General features: G+C 40.1%; 1 protein-coding gene across 5 annotated transcripts in view; it reads left to right on the top strand.

Annotated features, from left to right (window-relative positions):
* The window catches only part of brinp1 (bone morphogenetic protein/retinoic acid inducible neural-specific 1), a 338,696-nt gene that overhangs the window by 75,397 nt on the left and 245,184 nt on the right, over positions 1–18,115 (top strand). For 3 of the 5 annotated variants that reach the window (XM_062031017.1, XM_062031019.1, XM_062031020.1), the window contains one exon: positions 8,103–8,370. In XM_062031017.1, coding sequence (XP_061887001.1) covers positions 8,153–8,370 — 218 coding nt within the window. In that variant the 5' untranslated portion in view covers positions 8,103–8,152. The remainder of the gene's footprint in view (positions 1–8,102; positions 8,371–18,115) is intronic. The other 2 variants (XM_062031022.1, XM_062031021.1) reach the window with 1 other exon arrangement.

Genomic DNA, 18,115 nt, shown 5'->3' with positions numbered 1-18,115 from the left:
AAAATAGGAATCGGGGGATTACTTTTCACAAGTAAGATTTAACATTAACGTACTATTGGTTGTATTTTGTGAAAAGAATATTACCACAGAGTTGAGAAGGAGCAAAGATCTTCAATAGTACTGAAATCGTAGCCGCTAGCAAACAAGAGTATGACCATAATAGAATTGCTTGTCAATGAAATTAATTAAATGTAAAAATGTCATACTTGAATAACATAAAGTTGAAATAAATGATGAAGATAAAGATTGTAAAAGCCAACAGGGGTAAGAGTTAGGACCACAGTCCAGATTGTGTAGGGTACATATAAATACATATAAAACAATCACTGTAAACATTATCATTTAAGGGAATAATGTTATACAAAATATCAATACAAAGTGTCAAGACTGCAGCAACAGAGATACAGTCTATAGGTCCCTAAGATTTATAGATATCTAATGTATTCATACAATGTTTATGTAGGATATACGCATGTATAAATAACCTAATCATATTGTTTCTTCAATTTAAAAATAGCTGACCGTTTTTTTCCCCCTTCTCTGGGATTATATTCCCAGTTTTGATCTCGGACATCTGGTCACTTATAGTATATAAGAATATTCTATTACTGTTAAGCAAACTATGAATAATAAAACACGCCAAAACATGTGTCCTTTTATCATAGCTACACGTATGACAAAAAAACACGTGAAAATCGGTGGTATTCAGTGAGGTAAGATTAATTAAAATGTGCTGACAGTTCATTGCTCCTGCCAAATTAATTGCACTGAGTGGAGCGGATCACCACTCCAAGATGGCGGCCTCGGGTCTCGTCAGCGCCAGTAGACAGTAGCGCTCGATGCTGCGTCTACTTATAAGATGTCTATGATGTAGATAAAGTGAAAAGTACCAATGATAGTCACACACACACACTAGGTGTGGTAAAATTATACTCTGCATTTGACCCATCCCCATGTTCACCCCCTGGGAGGTGAGGGGAGCAGTGAGCAGCAGCGGTGGCCGCGCTCTGGAATCATTTTGGTTATTTAACCCCCAATTCCAACCCTTGATGCTGAGTGCCAAGCAGGGAGGCAATGGGTCCCATTTTTTTGTAGTCTTTGTTATGACTCGGCCGGGGTTTGAACTCACAACCTACCAGTCTCCCAGGGCGGACACTCCAACCACTAGGCCACCGAGCTGGCCATGAAGGCAGCGCTCAGGGCGTCCCTAAAAGATAGCGCTTGGGTAGACAAACTTCCTTGGGTGATGCCCAAGGGAGTTGGTGTATGGGCCAGCCTTTGCGAGTGGCACTTTCCATCATTTTAAGCGGACTGCATTGCAAAACGATGAGCACAACTGATAGGGTACGCCACAAATAATTAACTAAATAATACCAGAATTGGAATGAACCCGTAATCCTTCCTTTAAATTCATAATGATACCACAGACGCCGGACTGATATTTTTTGCTTAGACAAAACAGTTCGCGTTTTAACAGCGCTAGCATTATTTAACGTTAGGTATCGTGTTATTCATCATCTATTTAGTAGGGCCAGATTAGGTCCATTACATTTAGTCTGCTCTTTTACGATGTTATTGTCTAATAAAGCATGAAATGGGAAAGATTTCATACAGTCACACTTGATAGCACTCCGTCGGCCGCCCCACGGCCAGGGGGCAAAGCTCTATGCATGCAATTACTGCCGATTTTTTCCCCCCTTATCGTTCACAAAGTGCCTTTAATTTAACTTCCCAAAGAATATTAATGCGAGACGGGAGTCTACACAATGAGGGCATGTAGTATTTTAATGTACCGACTCGCTAAAATTTTGTTAACATTGTTCTGACTTTCGTCCGCTGAGCAGGATGGGAGGTTGGTGAATTATGTATCGCACTGCAGTCTGGTGTGAACACACCGAGGAATGGTTTTCATGTCGTTGTGTTGTTAAGGTGGAATGAAACCTCAATGTAGTCATTGTTTAGATTTGTTTTTAGGTCAGTTTGCACAGCCTCCCAGGCTTGGCGTCTAAATAATTCAAAGAAACGAGCGCATGTTTGCTATTATAATAACTCGCTAGAGTGAGGAGGGTGATGATGTAGCAGGCGCTCTGGAGCTGCTCTATTGAAAGCAGTCAAGTGAAAAAGGTGAATGTGATTAACAGATTCTTGCACTCATAGCGTCTATCCGTCCATCCATCCATTTTCTACCGCTTGTCCCGTTCAGGGTCGCGGGGGGTGTTGGAGCCTATCTCAGGTACACCCTGGACAAGTTTCCACCTCAGATGACTGAAATTTGAAAAACAAGTTCTCATTGTTTTTGTTTTTTTGCTGGCAGTCATTTCCCATGATATCAATTAGTTTGTGAGTAATCGGTATAGATAACTAACTATACTTAAAACGCCCCCTTTCTATCGCCAGACTCGATATGCTGTCCCCTCTTGATGTGACGTCATCCACAGAACTGTAGCCCATGTCCTTGCATAAACAGTGTGGATAAAGGCATGTGGCGTATTTTTCGGACTATAAGGCGCACTTAGAATTAGAGATGTCCGATAATGGCTTTTTTGCAGATATCCGATATTCCAATATTGTCCGACTCTTAATTACCGATTCCGATAGCAACCGATACCGATATATAAAGCCGTGGAATTAACTCATTATTAGGGCTGCAACTAACGATTAATTTGATAATCAATTAATCTGTCGATTATTACTTCGATTAATCGATTAATAATCGGATAAAAGAGATAAACTACATTTCTATCCTTTCCAGTATTTTATTGAAAAAAACAGCATACTGGCACCATACTTATTTTGATTATTGTTTCTCAGCTGTTTGTACATGTTGCAGTTTATAAATAAAGGTTTATTTAAAAAAAATTAAAAAAAATTAAAACTTTTTTTAAAAAAAAAAAAGCTTCTGCGCATGCGCATAGCATAGATCCAACGAATCGATGATTAAATTAACCGGCAACTATTTTTATAATCGATTTTAATCGATTTAATCGATTAGTTGTTGCAGCCCTACACATTATTAAGCCTAATTTTGTTGTGATGCCCCGCTGGATGCATTAAACAATGTAACAAGGTTTTCCAAAATAAATCAACTCAAGTTATGAAAAAAAATGCCAACATGGCACTGCCATATTTATTATTGAAGTCACAAAGTGCTTTTTTTTTTTTTAACATGCCTCAAAACTTGGAACTTAGGACATGCTCTCCCTGAGAGAGCATGAGGAGGTTGAGGTGGGCGGGGTTGGGTGGGGTGGGGTTAATGGGGTAGGGGGGTGAATATTTTAGCATCCCGGAAGAGTTAGTGCTGCAAGGGGTTCTGGGTATTTGTTCTGTTGTGTTTATGTTGTGTTCCGGTGCGGATGTTCTCCCGAAATGTGTTCGTCATTCTTGTTTGGTGTGGGTTCACAGTGTGGCGCATATTTGTAACAGTGTTAAAGTTGTTTATACCGCTACCCTCAGTGTGACCTGTATGGCTGTTGACCAAGTATGCTTTGCATTCACTTGTGTGTATAAAAAGCTTAGATATTATGTGATTGGGCCGGCACGCAAAGGCAGTGCCTTTAAGGTTTATTGGCGCTCTGTACTTCTCCCTACGTCCGTGTACCACTCCGTACAGCGGCGTTTTTAAAAAGTCATACATTTTACTTTTTCAAACCGATACCGATAATTTTGAAACCGATATCGATAATTTCCGATATTACATTTTAAAGCATTTATCGGCCGATAATATCGGCAGTCCAATTTTATCGGACATCCCTACTTAGAATCCTTTCATTTTCTCAAAAATCGACAGTGCGCCTTATAACCCAGTGCGCCTAATATACGGCATAATTCTGGTTGTGCTAACTGATTTTTGAAGCCATTTTATTTGGTACATGGTGTAATGATAAGTGTGACCAGTAGATGGCAGTCACACATAAGAGATATGTGTAGACTGCAATATGATGGCAGTAAACAACACCAAAACTTTAAATGTTCCATTGAGAATATAGAACATTACACACGGCGCTCAAAATTATGTTACACCTCTACAACAAAGATGACGGGGAAAAGACGCTGTCAAAGGTGAGCCACGTAAATAAGACCGCCCACAAAACGGCGCACCCTGAAGAGACTGTCAGAAAGCTACTTGAAAATGGTCTATAAAACATAATCTATGCAACATTTTGACCAAAGAACCACCATTACATGTTATGTAGACCACAAGGAAGTGTTTTACATTAGAAAAAAATCATAATATGACCCCTTTAATGTGCCCTATAGTCCGGTGGGCCTTTTGTATGAAGAAAGATCTGAATAGACCCGCTCATTGGCAGTGCGCCTTATGGTCCGAAAAATACGGTACAACTATTTGTATCACTTAATTCAGGAACGTGGAACTCAGAGGACCGCTTGTATATATGAATATAAACATATAATAGCCTTGTTATGCAATCTGCATAGGTAACTGTTTTTGATTCTATGTTTTACCTACTGACTGACCGATAACGTGCTTTAAAATCTTAACTCAAAGTGACCAGCGACTTATTTAGGTATTTATTTGAGAGGAACAACAAAAAAAAATCTTGTTGCATGGTCAGAAACTATTAAAGTGTAGAATAGGGGTCCCCAAACGTTTTGACTCGGGGGCCGCATTGGTTTAAAAAAATTTGGCCGGGGGCCAGGCTGTATATATACACTACCGATCAAAAGTTTGGGGTCACCCAAACAATTTTGTGGAATAGCCTTCATTTTTAAGAACAAGAACAAGACTGTGGAGTTTCAGATGAAAGTTCTCTTTTTCTGGCCATTTTGAGCGTTTAATTGACCCCACAAATGTGATGCTCCAGAAACTCAATCTGCTCAAAGGAAGGTCAGTTTTGTAGCTTCTGTAATAAGCTAAACTGTTTTCAGATGTGTGAACATGATTGCACAAGGGTTTTCTAATCATCAATTAGCCTTCTGAGCCAATGAGCAAACACCTTGTACCATTAGAACACTGGAGTGATAGTTGCTGGCAATGGGCCTCTATACACCTATGTAGATATTGCACCAAAAACCGGACATTTGCAGCTAGAATAGTCATTTACCACATTAGCAATGTATAGAGTGTATTCCTTTAAAGTTAAGACTAGTTTAAAGTTATCTTCATTGAAAAGTACAGTGCTTTTCCTTCAAAAATAAGGACATTTCAATGTGACCCCAAACTTTTGAACGGTAGTGTATACATCAGGAAATATGTCCCTGGACACATGAGGACTTTGAATATGACGGATTGATACCCAAATTTGTGGTATCATCCAAAACTAATGTAAAGCATCAAACAACAGAAGAATAAGTGATTATTACATTTAACATAAGTTTAGATGGAACATGTTAAAAGAGAAAGTAAGCAGATATTAACAGTAAATGGACAAGTAGATTAATAATTCATTTTCTACCACTTGTCCTTAATAATTTTGACAAAATAATAGAATGGAAAATGACACATGTTACTGCATACATCAGCAGCTAAATTAGGAGCCCTATTTTGTTTACCTACTAATACAAGACAAGTTGTCTTGTATGTTCCCTATTTTATTTAAGGCCAAACTTGCAATAAGAAACATATGTTTAATGTAACGTAAGATTTTTTGATAAAATAAAGCCAATAATGCCATTTTTTGCATTATAAAATATCAAAATAATTTTGGCACCGGTACCAAAATATTGCTATCTGGACAACACTACTACCACGGTTGTTTATTACTACCGGTATACCGTACAACCCTACATTACACTCATTCTTGTTAAGCCTATTCACTGAAGCGAAACAAAGTGCTACAACTTGCTGCTGATGGATAGGTGGTTGTGCTCCAAACTTTATTTTTAAGATGTATAGTGAAGCCTACTTTTTTTCCACAAAGCTGTCCTCCATGAAGTGGTATGCGTTGTCAAGAACCTTTGAGTGCCTCTCCTTACAAAAGTAGAGCAAAAAATTGAGGGTGATGATAGATATTCCCCACATTTGGTGCTCACAATCGGGCTCTAGGAACACATTTTACTTTCAGAACGTTTTTTGCACGATAGGAGATGGAATTTGATGCCTGCAACAGGTTTAAAAAAGACTGAGAAAGTTGAGGAATGCTCATCAAACACTTATTTGGAACATCCCACAGGTGACAAGGCTAATTGGGAACAGGTGGGTAGCATGATTGGGTATAATATCAATAATAATAATGCCAATTGAGCTATGCCGCCCACATATATGTCGGCGGCATAGCTCGGTCGGTAGAGTGGCCGTGCCAGCAACTTGAGGGTTCCAGGTTCGATTCCCGCTTTCGCCATCCTAGTCACTGTCGTTGTGTCCTTGGGCAAGACACTATACCCACCTGCTCCCAGTGCCACCCAGAATGGTTTAAATGTAACTTAGATATTGGGTTTCACTATGTAAAAGCGCTTTCAGTCACTAGAGAAAAACGCTATATAAATATAATTCACTTCACTATAAAAGCAGCTTCCGTGAAATGCTCAGTCATTCACAAACAAGGATGGGGCGAGGGTCACGTCTTTGTGAGCAAATGCGTGCGTAAACAACATTTCTCAACGAGCTATTGCAAGGAATATACACTGCAAAAAGTCAGTGTTCAAAAACAAGAAAAAAAATACAAACATTAGGGGTATTTTATTTGAACTAAGCAAAATGATCTGCCAATAGAACAAGAAAATTTGGCTTGTCAAGACTTTCCAAAACAAGTATAATTAGCTAACCTCAATGAACCCCTTAAAATACGTATATTCTCACTAATAACAAGTGCACTTTTTTTGGTAGAAAAAAAAAGAGAACCTATGTTGAAAAATATTCTTAAATTAAGTAAATGCTAGTGCAATTATCTTGACATAATGATATGCGCTCAGCATTACATTTCTTGAAACCAGCAAACTTATGCTAAAAACTAATTTATTGTTCTTAATGGAAAGGCAACAAGGCAACCGCTTGTTACTCTCGGGGTCTACTAGCCGCTCAGGCAAATCATATGGTCTAAAAATGCATTTTTCCATCGATAACATGACATCATCGCGCCAAGTGCGTGCTCTTTCAGTCAATTATTGCGCATAAATATAGCCCGGCCCCCGGCCAAAATCTTTTTAATTGTAATTTTGAGGAATTTCTCTGAATGTGCATGAACTACTTATGTTCAAAATTGTTTGAAATGTTAAAGGTTTAAATATTAACTGTCCCTGTACTGTGCCAACTGTACTACTATATGAGTACGTACTTTCTATTGTTTCATTGAAAATAAAACAGCAAAGTCCATTTGGCTGTCATCCGTTTTAATTATGAGACACAATTGTGTCAAAATCATGATTTTTTTTTTTTCATGCTTGAAATAAGAAATTATTACTTTAAAAAAGTAGTTGTATACTTGTGAGTGTTGATGACACAGCTTTGCAACAGTTCTAGTTTCAAGCATGTTTTACTCAATATAGGTCATAAAATCTCAGCAACAAGCTGTAATATCTTACTGAGATCATATAGGACCAAAACCCTTAAAACAAGTAAAAGACTCTAACATAAAATCTGCTTAGTGAGAAGAATTATCTTATCAGACAGAAAATAAGCAAATATCACCCTTATTTGAGATATGTAATCTTACTTAGATTTCAGTTTTTGCAGTGTAGGGATTTCCCCATCTACGGTCGGCCCTGCGATGAGGTGGCAAATTGTCCAGAATGCAGCTGAGATAGGCTCCAGCACCCCTCCGCGACCCCGAAAGGGACAAGCGGTTGAAAAATGGATGGATGGATGGATGGAGATGTGCTGCTACAGTATCAGATGACACGCTAAGCACATACATGCTCGACAGTCTTATTTATTCATACCCCACCTGTTCTCGGTCGACTATTGTGCAGTTTTTGAGTCAAACCTAATTGGTTATTTGTCAGTTGGGTTGCCGTCACAGTGCAACGGCAAAGAAATCGATTAAATTAACGGCAGGCAAACCCCAACAAAATTTAATAGGGCACTGCAGTAGCATCCTTCTGTTGTTTTTTTTCCTTCATGGTACAATCGACCTCATGTATTGTCTTTCTCTCTCCATTCCCACCCTCCGTCCCCTTCCTTTTTTGTCTCCTTCTCCCCCCAACAGGTCTCCGCATAATGGAGCGAGAATGAACAGAGAGCGGCTGAAAAAAAAGCATGAACTGGAGGTTTATTGAGGTCATCTGCTTCCTGTTTATATGGGACCATATAACAGTTCAGTCTTCCCGCCAGGACCCGTTGGCCACTGAGCAACATGTCGCCAAGCAGTATGACTGGCTCATCTCCGACCGCGGACCGTTCCACCACTCGCGCAGTTATCTGTCCTTTGTGGATAGATTCCGCCAAGGATTCACGACCAGATATAAAATTTATAGGTGAGTACGTTTCGTCGTCTTCTTCTTCTTGTGAGGTGTTGCAAAAAAAAAAAAGCTGCGGAACATATTTCACCTGCCTGAGTATGCATATTTTATTATCATGTGTCGTCACTCCTCATTAGGAATTGATGAAGCTGCTTTTCTTTTTTTGGGGGGGGGGGGGGCATTTTCAAATATTACAACCAGCGTTCACAGAATAACAATCAGAAAGTAGCTTTACCACAGCAAAAGGTGTCCATAAATAGAGGCCTGCATTTATAGCTCTATTTTTTTTTTTTTACAGCACTTAAGTCCATGGCGCTGGCCAGCCTTTTATTACATTGCCTCGCACACGCGTCACACACTCACGGCCACATGCACGCACTGATGGCGGGGATGCAGGGGCTCGAAGCCGCTCCATCAGGAGCTCTTGAGAGTTCCGTGTGTTGCACAAGGACACTTGGACGTGCAAGCAATTACAGTATTCTCCGGGCTATAGAAGGTATTTAAGCCTTGCCCGCTATATTTTAGAATTAACTAAATATTCTTACATACACTATGTTGCCAAAAGTATTTATCCACCCATCCAAATGATCGGAAGCAGGTGGCCTAATCACTTGGCCCCGGCCACAGGTGTGTAAAATCAAGCACTTAGGCATGGAGACTGTTTTCTACAAACATTTGCGAAAGAATGGGCCGCTCTCAGTCTCATAGGATGCCACCTGTGCAACGAATCCAGTCGTGACATTTCCTTGCTCCTAAATATTCCAAAGTCAACTGTCGGCTTTATTGTAAGAAAATGGAAGAGTTTGGGAACAACAGCAACTCAGCCACCAAGTGGTCGGCCACGTAAACTGACAGAGAGGGGTCAGCGGATGCCGAAGCGCATAGTGCAAAGACTTTCTGCACGGTCAGTTGCTACAGAGCTCCAATCTTCATGTGACCTTCCAATTAGCCCACATACAGTACGCAGAGAGCTTCATGGAGTGGGTTTCCATGGCCGAGCAGCTGCATCTAAGCCATACATCACCAAGTCCAATCCAAAGTGTTGGATGCAGTGGTGTAAAGCACGTCGCCACTGGACTCTGGAGTGATGAATCACGCTTTTCCATCTGGCAATCTGACGGACGAGTCTGGGTTTGGAGGTTGCCAGGAGAACGCTACATTTTGGACTGCATTGCGCCGAGTGTGAAATTTGGTGGAGGAGGAATTATGGTGTGAGGTTGTCCCCTTAGTTCCGGTCATACTTGGGAGTCTCCCGAAATTCAGCGCCTCTCCCGAAAACCTCCCGGGACAAATATTCTCCCGAAAATCTCATGAGGACCTGAGTGAGGACAGCCTTTTTTCACGTCCGCTTTCCCACGATATAAACAGCGTGCCTGCCCAATCACGTTATTTAATACGAGGCGTCCGGCATACCGCCGATGAGCATGGTGCAGATGGAGAAGGTCTTCTCGGCGTCCGTGTTGGCGCACACGTTGCCATAGCCGACGCTGGTCAGGCTGCTGAGGGTGAAGTAGACGGCGGCGATGTACGAGCCGCGCACCGACGGGCCGCCAACCGTGTTGTTGACGTAGGGCGTCTCCGGGCATTTGCCCAGCTCATGGAGCCATCCTCGGGGAAGAGACGAGAGGACAACAGGGTGACAAGAACTAAATCATCCAGACTAGAGATAAATTGTATTATTTAGTTTATCTTACCTAAAAATAAATATTTTTATTTTTTTATTTTTTTTAAACTAAATACATTTTTACTATATTTTGCTAAAAACATCAAAATTAATTGTATTTTTATTTGTATTTTTTCTGACTCCATATTTGAATTAATTAATTTTAAATGATCATAATAATTCATTTAAAATGACCATATTTAATTATTAAAATAATTGCTTGTTTATCAACAACTTTAGCATTTTATTCATTACATTTTGAAGCTCTCAGAAGCCAACTTATGTTATATTCTTTAAGATTTATTTATCCAAGTTTGAAGTATCAATCATCTAAACACAGTTTTGTTTGCATATTTTCAGGATATATATATATATATATATATATATATATATATATATATATATGAAATACTTGACTTGGTGAATTCTAGCTGTAAATATACTCCTCCCCTCTTAGCCACAGCCCCAACCACGCCCCCCGCCCCCAACCATGCCAAGGAATGGGATGGCACTTCAAGTCCATATGTGAGTCAAGGCAGGTGGCCAAATACTTTTGGCAATATAGTGTATATTAGTCGCACCGGACTATAAGCCGCTGATCTATACATTGTGAAATGAAACATTTGTAAATGTTTAAATACATTCCTTAACTGTTTCCAAACGGTGCCTGTAACACGGCAGTTAAAACAGCGGATCAAACAAAACAGAAGTCATCGTCATGGACCCACTATCTGCGGAAGCTAGATCTCCAATCAGCTAAACAGACTCAAAAACTCCACGGTGATGTCTTGGGGAATTTACTGAGAAATTTGTGAAACTGAAACAATACAAAAAGAATGCAGTTGTAAGTTATCATTACTAACACAGACACAATCGGAAACGTGTTAGCACATTAGTTCATTACGATAGCACGTACAAATATGCATTCAACATTCCAACAGACATCACACATTCGACGGTTCAGTAAGTATAAACAGTTTTAGTTTACCTGTAAAACTTACAAATGTTGCCTGGAGTGATGAATAAAGAATCCATATGTGTAGAAAGGCTAAGGACCCAAAACACTACTAGTAATTGGAAGGACACTGCAGTGAGCAAATTCGTCCAAAAGATGGCGCCATAGCACAAACAATTTTTTGGTTTTTTTTATACAATTATTTTTATCATGGCCATCAGCGTAGAAGAATCCATTATTAGCCGCTCCATCTAATAAGCATGCCGGGTTCAAAGTGTCGGAAAAAAATAGCGGCTTATAGTTCGGTATTTATGCTAAGTTAATAATACTATAGCATATTCGCTAATGCTTACAATGCTAGTTTGATTACATTAAGATAGCACGTACACGTATGCATGAAAAAACTCCTACAGACATCACACATGGGACGGTTTATAGTAGTAAGTAACAACTGTTTTAGTTATATTGTAAAACTTACACAGGTTGATGAAAAAAGAATCCTTTCAAGAGACGGATAGTAGATTAAACTGGATATACTTCCAGTTCGAGGTGCGAAACAGGAAGTGCATTGTAAACCGCAGCACCTGCAGTGAGCGAATTCGTCCAAAAGATGGTGCCATAGCAAAATTCAATAGCACACCTTTTCAGTGTCTCTGTAGAAGTTTTATGAAAACTCTTTGTTGAATACAAAACATTATGGCCATTAACAAATACAAATCCTTAAATTGCCTGCACTGTTTAACAGTCTGGAAAATACGGTAGTGTGCATGACATGTATTTAGTTGGTATTATTATATATCTTTTTAATAACATTTATTGAGTCGGCAACAAAGAGTATCAAGGCAATCCTGGGAAAAAAGTTAACGTTGCAAGAATAAATGCACACTTTTAACAAGTAAATGTCAACATTCCTAAGCAATAAAGTGCAACCGCTGTCTTTCAGCCTCCTCTGCATAGGACCTTTGGTTTTGGTCTATTTCTTTTGTCAATATTACACATTTCCGGAAACAAAAATAGCCCCAACAGACACATGTTCACTGCAGAGGACAGATATATTAAAGTGCGTTAAAAATTAGATAAAGCACAACTGAATTCTTTTAACAGTAATATTGATAGCGATAATAATAGTGCAAGATAAAGTAGTTAGGAAACAGTGACGGTCTTTGACCACCTGCTTCGGTGGTTATTTTTAGCTGAGAAGAGCAGATCCACACTGTGCGTGGAGACACATAATTAGCTGCTAGCCACTTGTCAGCTGGGGGACTAAAAATGAATACCGTGTCAGCCAGAGGGAAATGGCATTTGTGATCAGCATTAAAAGGCATTAATCAACAATTTTGCACATCCCTTTTTAACAATTGATATTGTACAACACAGCAGCAGCAGAACCAATGTTGCAATAGCGGTAGGGAGAAAACTGCTGAGCCAGCATTTAAGGCCTACTGAAATGATTTTTTAAAATTTAAACGGGGATAGCAGATCCATTCTATGTGTCATACTTGATCATTTCACGATATTGCCATATTTTTGCTGAAAGGATTTAGTAGAGAACAACGACGATAAAGTTCGCAACTTTTGGTTGCTGATAAAAAAAAGCCTTGCCCCTACCGGAAGTAGCGTGACGTCACAAGCTGGAGTGCTGCTCACATTTCCCTATTGTTTACACCAGCAGCAAGAGAGATTCGGACCGAGAAAGCGACGATTACCCCATTAATTTGAGCGAGGATGAAAGATTTGTGAATGAGGAAAGTGAGAGTGAAGGACTATAGTGCAGTGCAGGACGTATCTGTTTTCGCTCTGACCGTAACTTAGGTACAAGGGTTCATTGGATTCCACACTTTCTCCTTTTTCTATTGTGGATCACAGATTTGTATTTTAAACCACCTCGGATACTATATCCTCTTGAAAATGAGAGTCGAGAACGTGAAATGGACATTCACAGTGACTTTTATCTCCACGACAATACATCGGCGAAACACATTAGCTATGGAGCTAACGTGGTAGCATCGGGCTCAAATGCAGATATAAACAAAAGAAATAAACCCCTGACTGGAAGGATAGACAGAAAATCAACAATACTATTAAACCCTGGACATGTAAATACACGGTAAATGCTTTCCAGCTTGGCGAAGATTAACAATGCTGTTGCTAACGACGCCATTGAAGCTAACTTAGCAACGGGACCTCACAGAGCTACAATAAAAACATTAGCGCTCCACTTACGCCAGCCAGCCCTCATCTGCTCATCAACACCCGTGCTCACCTGCGTTCCAGCGATCGACGGAAGGACGAAGGACTTCACCCGATCATCTGTGCAGTCGGCGGCTAGCGTCGGCTAGCGCGTCTGCTATCCAAGTCAAAGTCCTCCTGGTTGTGTTGCTACAGCCAGCCGCTAATACACCGATCCCACCTACAACTTTCTTCTTTGCAGTCTTCATTGTTCATGAAACAAATTGCAAAAGATTCACCAACACAGATGTCCAGAATACTGTGGAATTTTGAGATGAAAACAGAGCTTTTTTTGTATTGGATTCAAAGGTGTACCAATACTTCCGTTTAACTAGTGACGTCACTCGCATACGTCATCATACAAAGACGTTTTCAACCGGAAGTTTAGCGGGAAATTTAAAATTGCACTTTATAAGTTAACCCGGCCGTATTGGCATGTGTTGCAATGTTAAGATTTCATCATTGATATATAAACTATCAGACTGCGTGGTCGGTAGTAGTGGGTTTCAGCAGGCCTTTAATTCCAATGATGCAATCCACATCATTATTCAAATTAAAAAATTCAGGTGCAACAACAGTCCCTCTCCAAATATGGCCTGCTTCCAATGAACTCCCTTGACTGTGTACACGCTGTAATTAAAGCATTTATAATGCTTACTGTAATTTCCACTTCACAGTAGGACATGCTGTCTTATAATCATATTCGATGTTTCTCTCGCCCTCCTGCAAACTCAACAATTGCAGGACAAGAAAAGCAAAAAGAACAGAGTCAGAATATAGGATTAAACTCGCTCGCCACGTTGCTTCGACTGTTCCCCTCCTGGGTTTGTTCTGTCTCGCTCCTCAGTGTCTCTTGGAAAGTCGCCACACTGGCTTCACTCCCCTCCGGGTTCCGTACCTCAGTATTGTCCCATGAACAGTAAACAATACATTTGCATAATGTGTATCTCGACTGGAGCGGGGTGTTGCACGGGGAATGAGATTCTCAGAGGCAAGACTTCTGAAGCCAGACAGTGCAGAGTACTGTAGCGGTTTATTAAAACGTACAGTCGTGTGTTTGCATGCCGGGTAAACCTGCCATGCCCTGGTCTTGCCTTCCCTTCCTAACAATCCATTTGTAGCTTTTTAAAGATTTGTTTTTCCATTCGTCAACTCCAAACATCATTAAATGTATGGATCAAAGACAAGTGATTGCCTCAGTGATTGTTTTTTCTAATCAAAGCTAAAAGACGCTGTTCAGAAGCTGGTACCGTTAAAAGATTATAAAACATTGTTTGCTTCAAATATTAGCAGAGAGTTTGATTGATTGATTGAAACTTTTATTAGTAGATTGCACAGTACAGTACATATTCTGTACAATTGACCACTAAATGGTAACACCCGAATACGTTTTTCAACTTGTTTAAGTCGGGGTCCACGTAAATCAATTCATGGTAATTCAGAGCTTGTTTGTAGGCTACAGGGATGTACAATTTAGGATTCTGAAGCAGGGATAACGGGGGTTCTTGTTGTTACTTAAATGGCTGAGAGGATGGCAATATTTGAACACGGGACAACCGTATGGAGGAACTTTATTGAATATGAAGTACCAATGATTGTCACACACACACTCTATATATGAACCAGCTTGGATCATTTCCTGCATACAGTATGGAGTAGTGTTGTTCCGATACCAATATTTACCAATTATTTCGATACTTTTTGGTACTTTTCTAAATAAAGGGGACCACAAAAAATTGCATTATTGGCTTTATTTTAACAAAAAATCTTAGGGTACATTAAACATATGTTTCTTATTGCAAGTTTGTCCTTAAATAAAATAGTGAACATACAAGACAACTTGTCTTTTATTAGTAAGTAAACAAACAAAAGGCTCCTAATTAGTCTGCTGACGTATGCAGTAACATATTGTGTCATTTTCCATTCTATTATTTTGTCAAAATTATTAAGGACAAGTGGTAGAAAATGAACTATTAATCTACTTGTTCATTTACTGTTAATATGTGCTTACTTTCTCTCTTTACATGTTCTATCTACACTTATGTTAAAATGTAATAATCACTTATTATTCTGTTGTTTGGATACTTTACATTAGTTTTGGAGGATACCACAAATTTGGGTATCAATCCGATACCAAGTTGTTACAGGATCATACATTGGTCATATTCAAAGTCCTCATGTGAGCAGGGACATATTTCCTGAGTTTATAAACATAATATAATATTTTTTAAATGATGTGATGCCAAAAATATTGACGTAATCATAGTATTAGAGTGTCCGCCCTGAGATTGGTAGGTTATGACTTCAAACCCCGGCCGAGTCATACCAAAGACTATAAAAATGGGACCCATTACCTCCCTGCTTGGCATTCAGCATCAAGGGTTGGAATTGGGGGTTACATCACCAAAAATGTTGCCCGGGCGCGGCCACCACTGCTGTTTACTTTGTAAAACTTACAAAGGTTGCTTGGAGTAATGAATAAAGAATCATTTCAAGCAGAAATGCTACAGACGAATAGTAGACGAAACTGGACATACTTCCAGTTCAAGGTGCGAAACAGGAAGTACAATGTCAACCGCAGCACAGTGAGCAAATTTGTCCAAAAGATGACGCCATAGGTAGGTAAGTGTGAATTGTTCTTCTTATATTGTGACGGCCCGGCTGCACCCAATAATAATATAAATCCATTTAATAAAGTCAAATACGAATAAGGCAACAAGAGAAGCATCCAACACTTTTCTTTTGTACAGTAAATTTGTACAGTTGATACGGGCATCAGCATCAACAATATGATTTGCCTGAGAAGCTGGACAGGACAAAAACAAAAAAAAGTATCGCGGTACTGTACTGTCATGATCCGTGGCCTGGATCATGTTTTGTTCTGTTCTGTTAGTTTTGGACTCCCTTAGTTCCTGTTTTGTGCACCCTTGAATTTGTTTTAGTTACCATGGCTACTTATTATTTTCACCTGCCTCTGATTGGTGTTCGGGACGCTCACCTGTTCCCCGAGCACTAATCAGAGGCATTATTTAAGCCTGGCTTTGCCGGTCAGTCGGCCTGGCTTCATTGTTTGATTTTGCTACACTTACGTGAGTATTCTTTGTCTTCTTGCCTATGCTAAGTGTTAGCCTTAGCTTCGAGTGCGATCGGCACATTTTTCCCTTTGGCTTGTTTTCTGTTTTTGTACTTCTTTGATTTTTGAGGAATAAACCATGTTCCTACCTGCACGCCTTGTCCAGAGTTGTCCGTCTGCATCCGCCCCCCTCCCCCGCCGTGACATATACTAATACCGGTATACCGTACAACCCTAATGTGACTATATCAGTGGTTCTTAACCTTGTTGGAGGTACCGAACCCCACCAGTTTCATATGCGCATTCACCGAAGCCTTTTTTTAGCCAAAAATAAAATGTCGTATTTTTTCAAATTCAAGACAAAGTTATATGTTTTTGGTAACACTTTAGTATGGGGAACATATTCTAAGTAACAAAGACTTAATTTAGAGTTATTTGGTTAGGGTTAGGGTTAGAGGGTTAGAGTTAGAGGGTTAGGGTTATTAATAAGTACTTAATAATGACTAGTTAAGAGCCAATATGTTACTAATTGGCATGTTAATAAGCAACTAATTAATGGTGAATATGTTCCCCATACTAAAGTGTTACCATATTTTTTTACTGGTGCACAAAATGAAACATGCATGAACATCACCTTGTTCAAAGAACAAAACCAACACAGTGCATGAACTCACAACAAATTACACACCTGCAAATCAGTGTGACTTCTGCTGTTGCCGTATGCGTAATACGCCGATAGGGACAAGTTTTTATTTACACGATGAGTCGGGTGTGTCTTGACCTCCGCCGAACCACTCACCGAACCCCTAGGGTTCGATCGAACCCAGGTTAAGAACCACTGGACAACATGATGACGATAGTCCTGGTTAATACGTCACATTAATGCGAATGCTGGTTTTATCCTTCTGATCAGCATGGACACAAATATTCACAGAGAGGTGAACAGTGGAAAATATGAACTGGTACAAATTGCCTGTTAGGGTTTTTCAAGTTGAAGCAGCAGTATGTCATGTTCAATGATCGGCACATCTTCGAGCAGAGAGGCGAGGAAATCAGCGACATCAGCCGGCGTAGTGTTTTGTCAGAATGAAACCCACACGATCGCCCCGCCGCACTCTCTCCTCTAAACGGCAATGAGCGGCGAATAGCTTTGTAAATTTCCCCGGGGACTTTGTCGGCCTCGGAGACTTAGCGGTTGGGAAAGTGGTCGAATCAGATTTGCAGAGCGACACAAAACTCTTTTTTTTTTGTTTAGTTTTTTTGTTCCAAGTTCTTTTATTACGGGCGATTACCCCTGAGGCGCGGCGCACGGACAATGCCAACGTGACGGGCGACAAACAAATCTGGCCCATCTTTAATAAATGCGGGCACGCCGCCTAATCTGAGGATAAACAGCGCTTTAGGAGGTGCCAGCCTCTTGTCTCGTCCTCTGAAAAGGTCAACGCTGCTCGGAGGGGACGGATGCGTACGAGGAACCAATTATCCTCCCCTCCAGACTTAAGTGTCTCCAAAAAAAAAAAAAAAAAAGACGTTGAAGTAATCATCAACACTGGGCTCGCCTTTGATTGTGATCTTGAAGCCGCTTGCTGTAACGCATTCATGCGGCACAATAAAAAAAGTGTCGCACACTGGCTGTGTATCAATGCAGTTAGCGTTCCCTGTTTCGCTCACACTTGCGTCCCTTGTACTCCATTATGGCCTCCAATGTCTTTCATATGATTCTCTGTTAGGTTTTTGTTTGCTCTATCTCGGCTCCTCGTGAAAATCCAATATAAATGCAAATACGGTGACCATTAATGCATTTTAAAGGCCTAAAAAAAAAAAAAAAGACGGCATTGTG

Source organism: Entelurus aequoreus, linkage group LG21 (assembly GCF_033978785.1).
Source record: "Entelurus aequoreus isolate RoL-2023_Sb linkage group LG21, RoL_Eaeq_v1.1, whole genome shotgun sequence".
NCBI classification, from domain to species: Eukaryota; Metazoa; Chordata; class Actinopteri; order Syngnathiformes; family Syngnathidae; genus Entelurus; species Entelurus aequoreus.
Note: the sequence above shows the minus strand (reverse complement) of the source record. Positions and strands in the feature narration are given on the sequence as shown.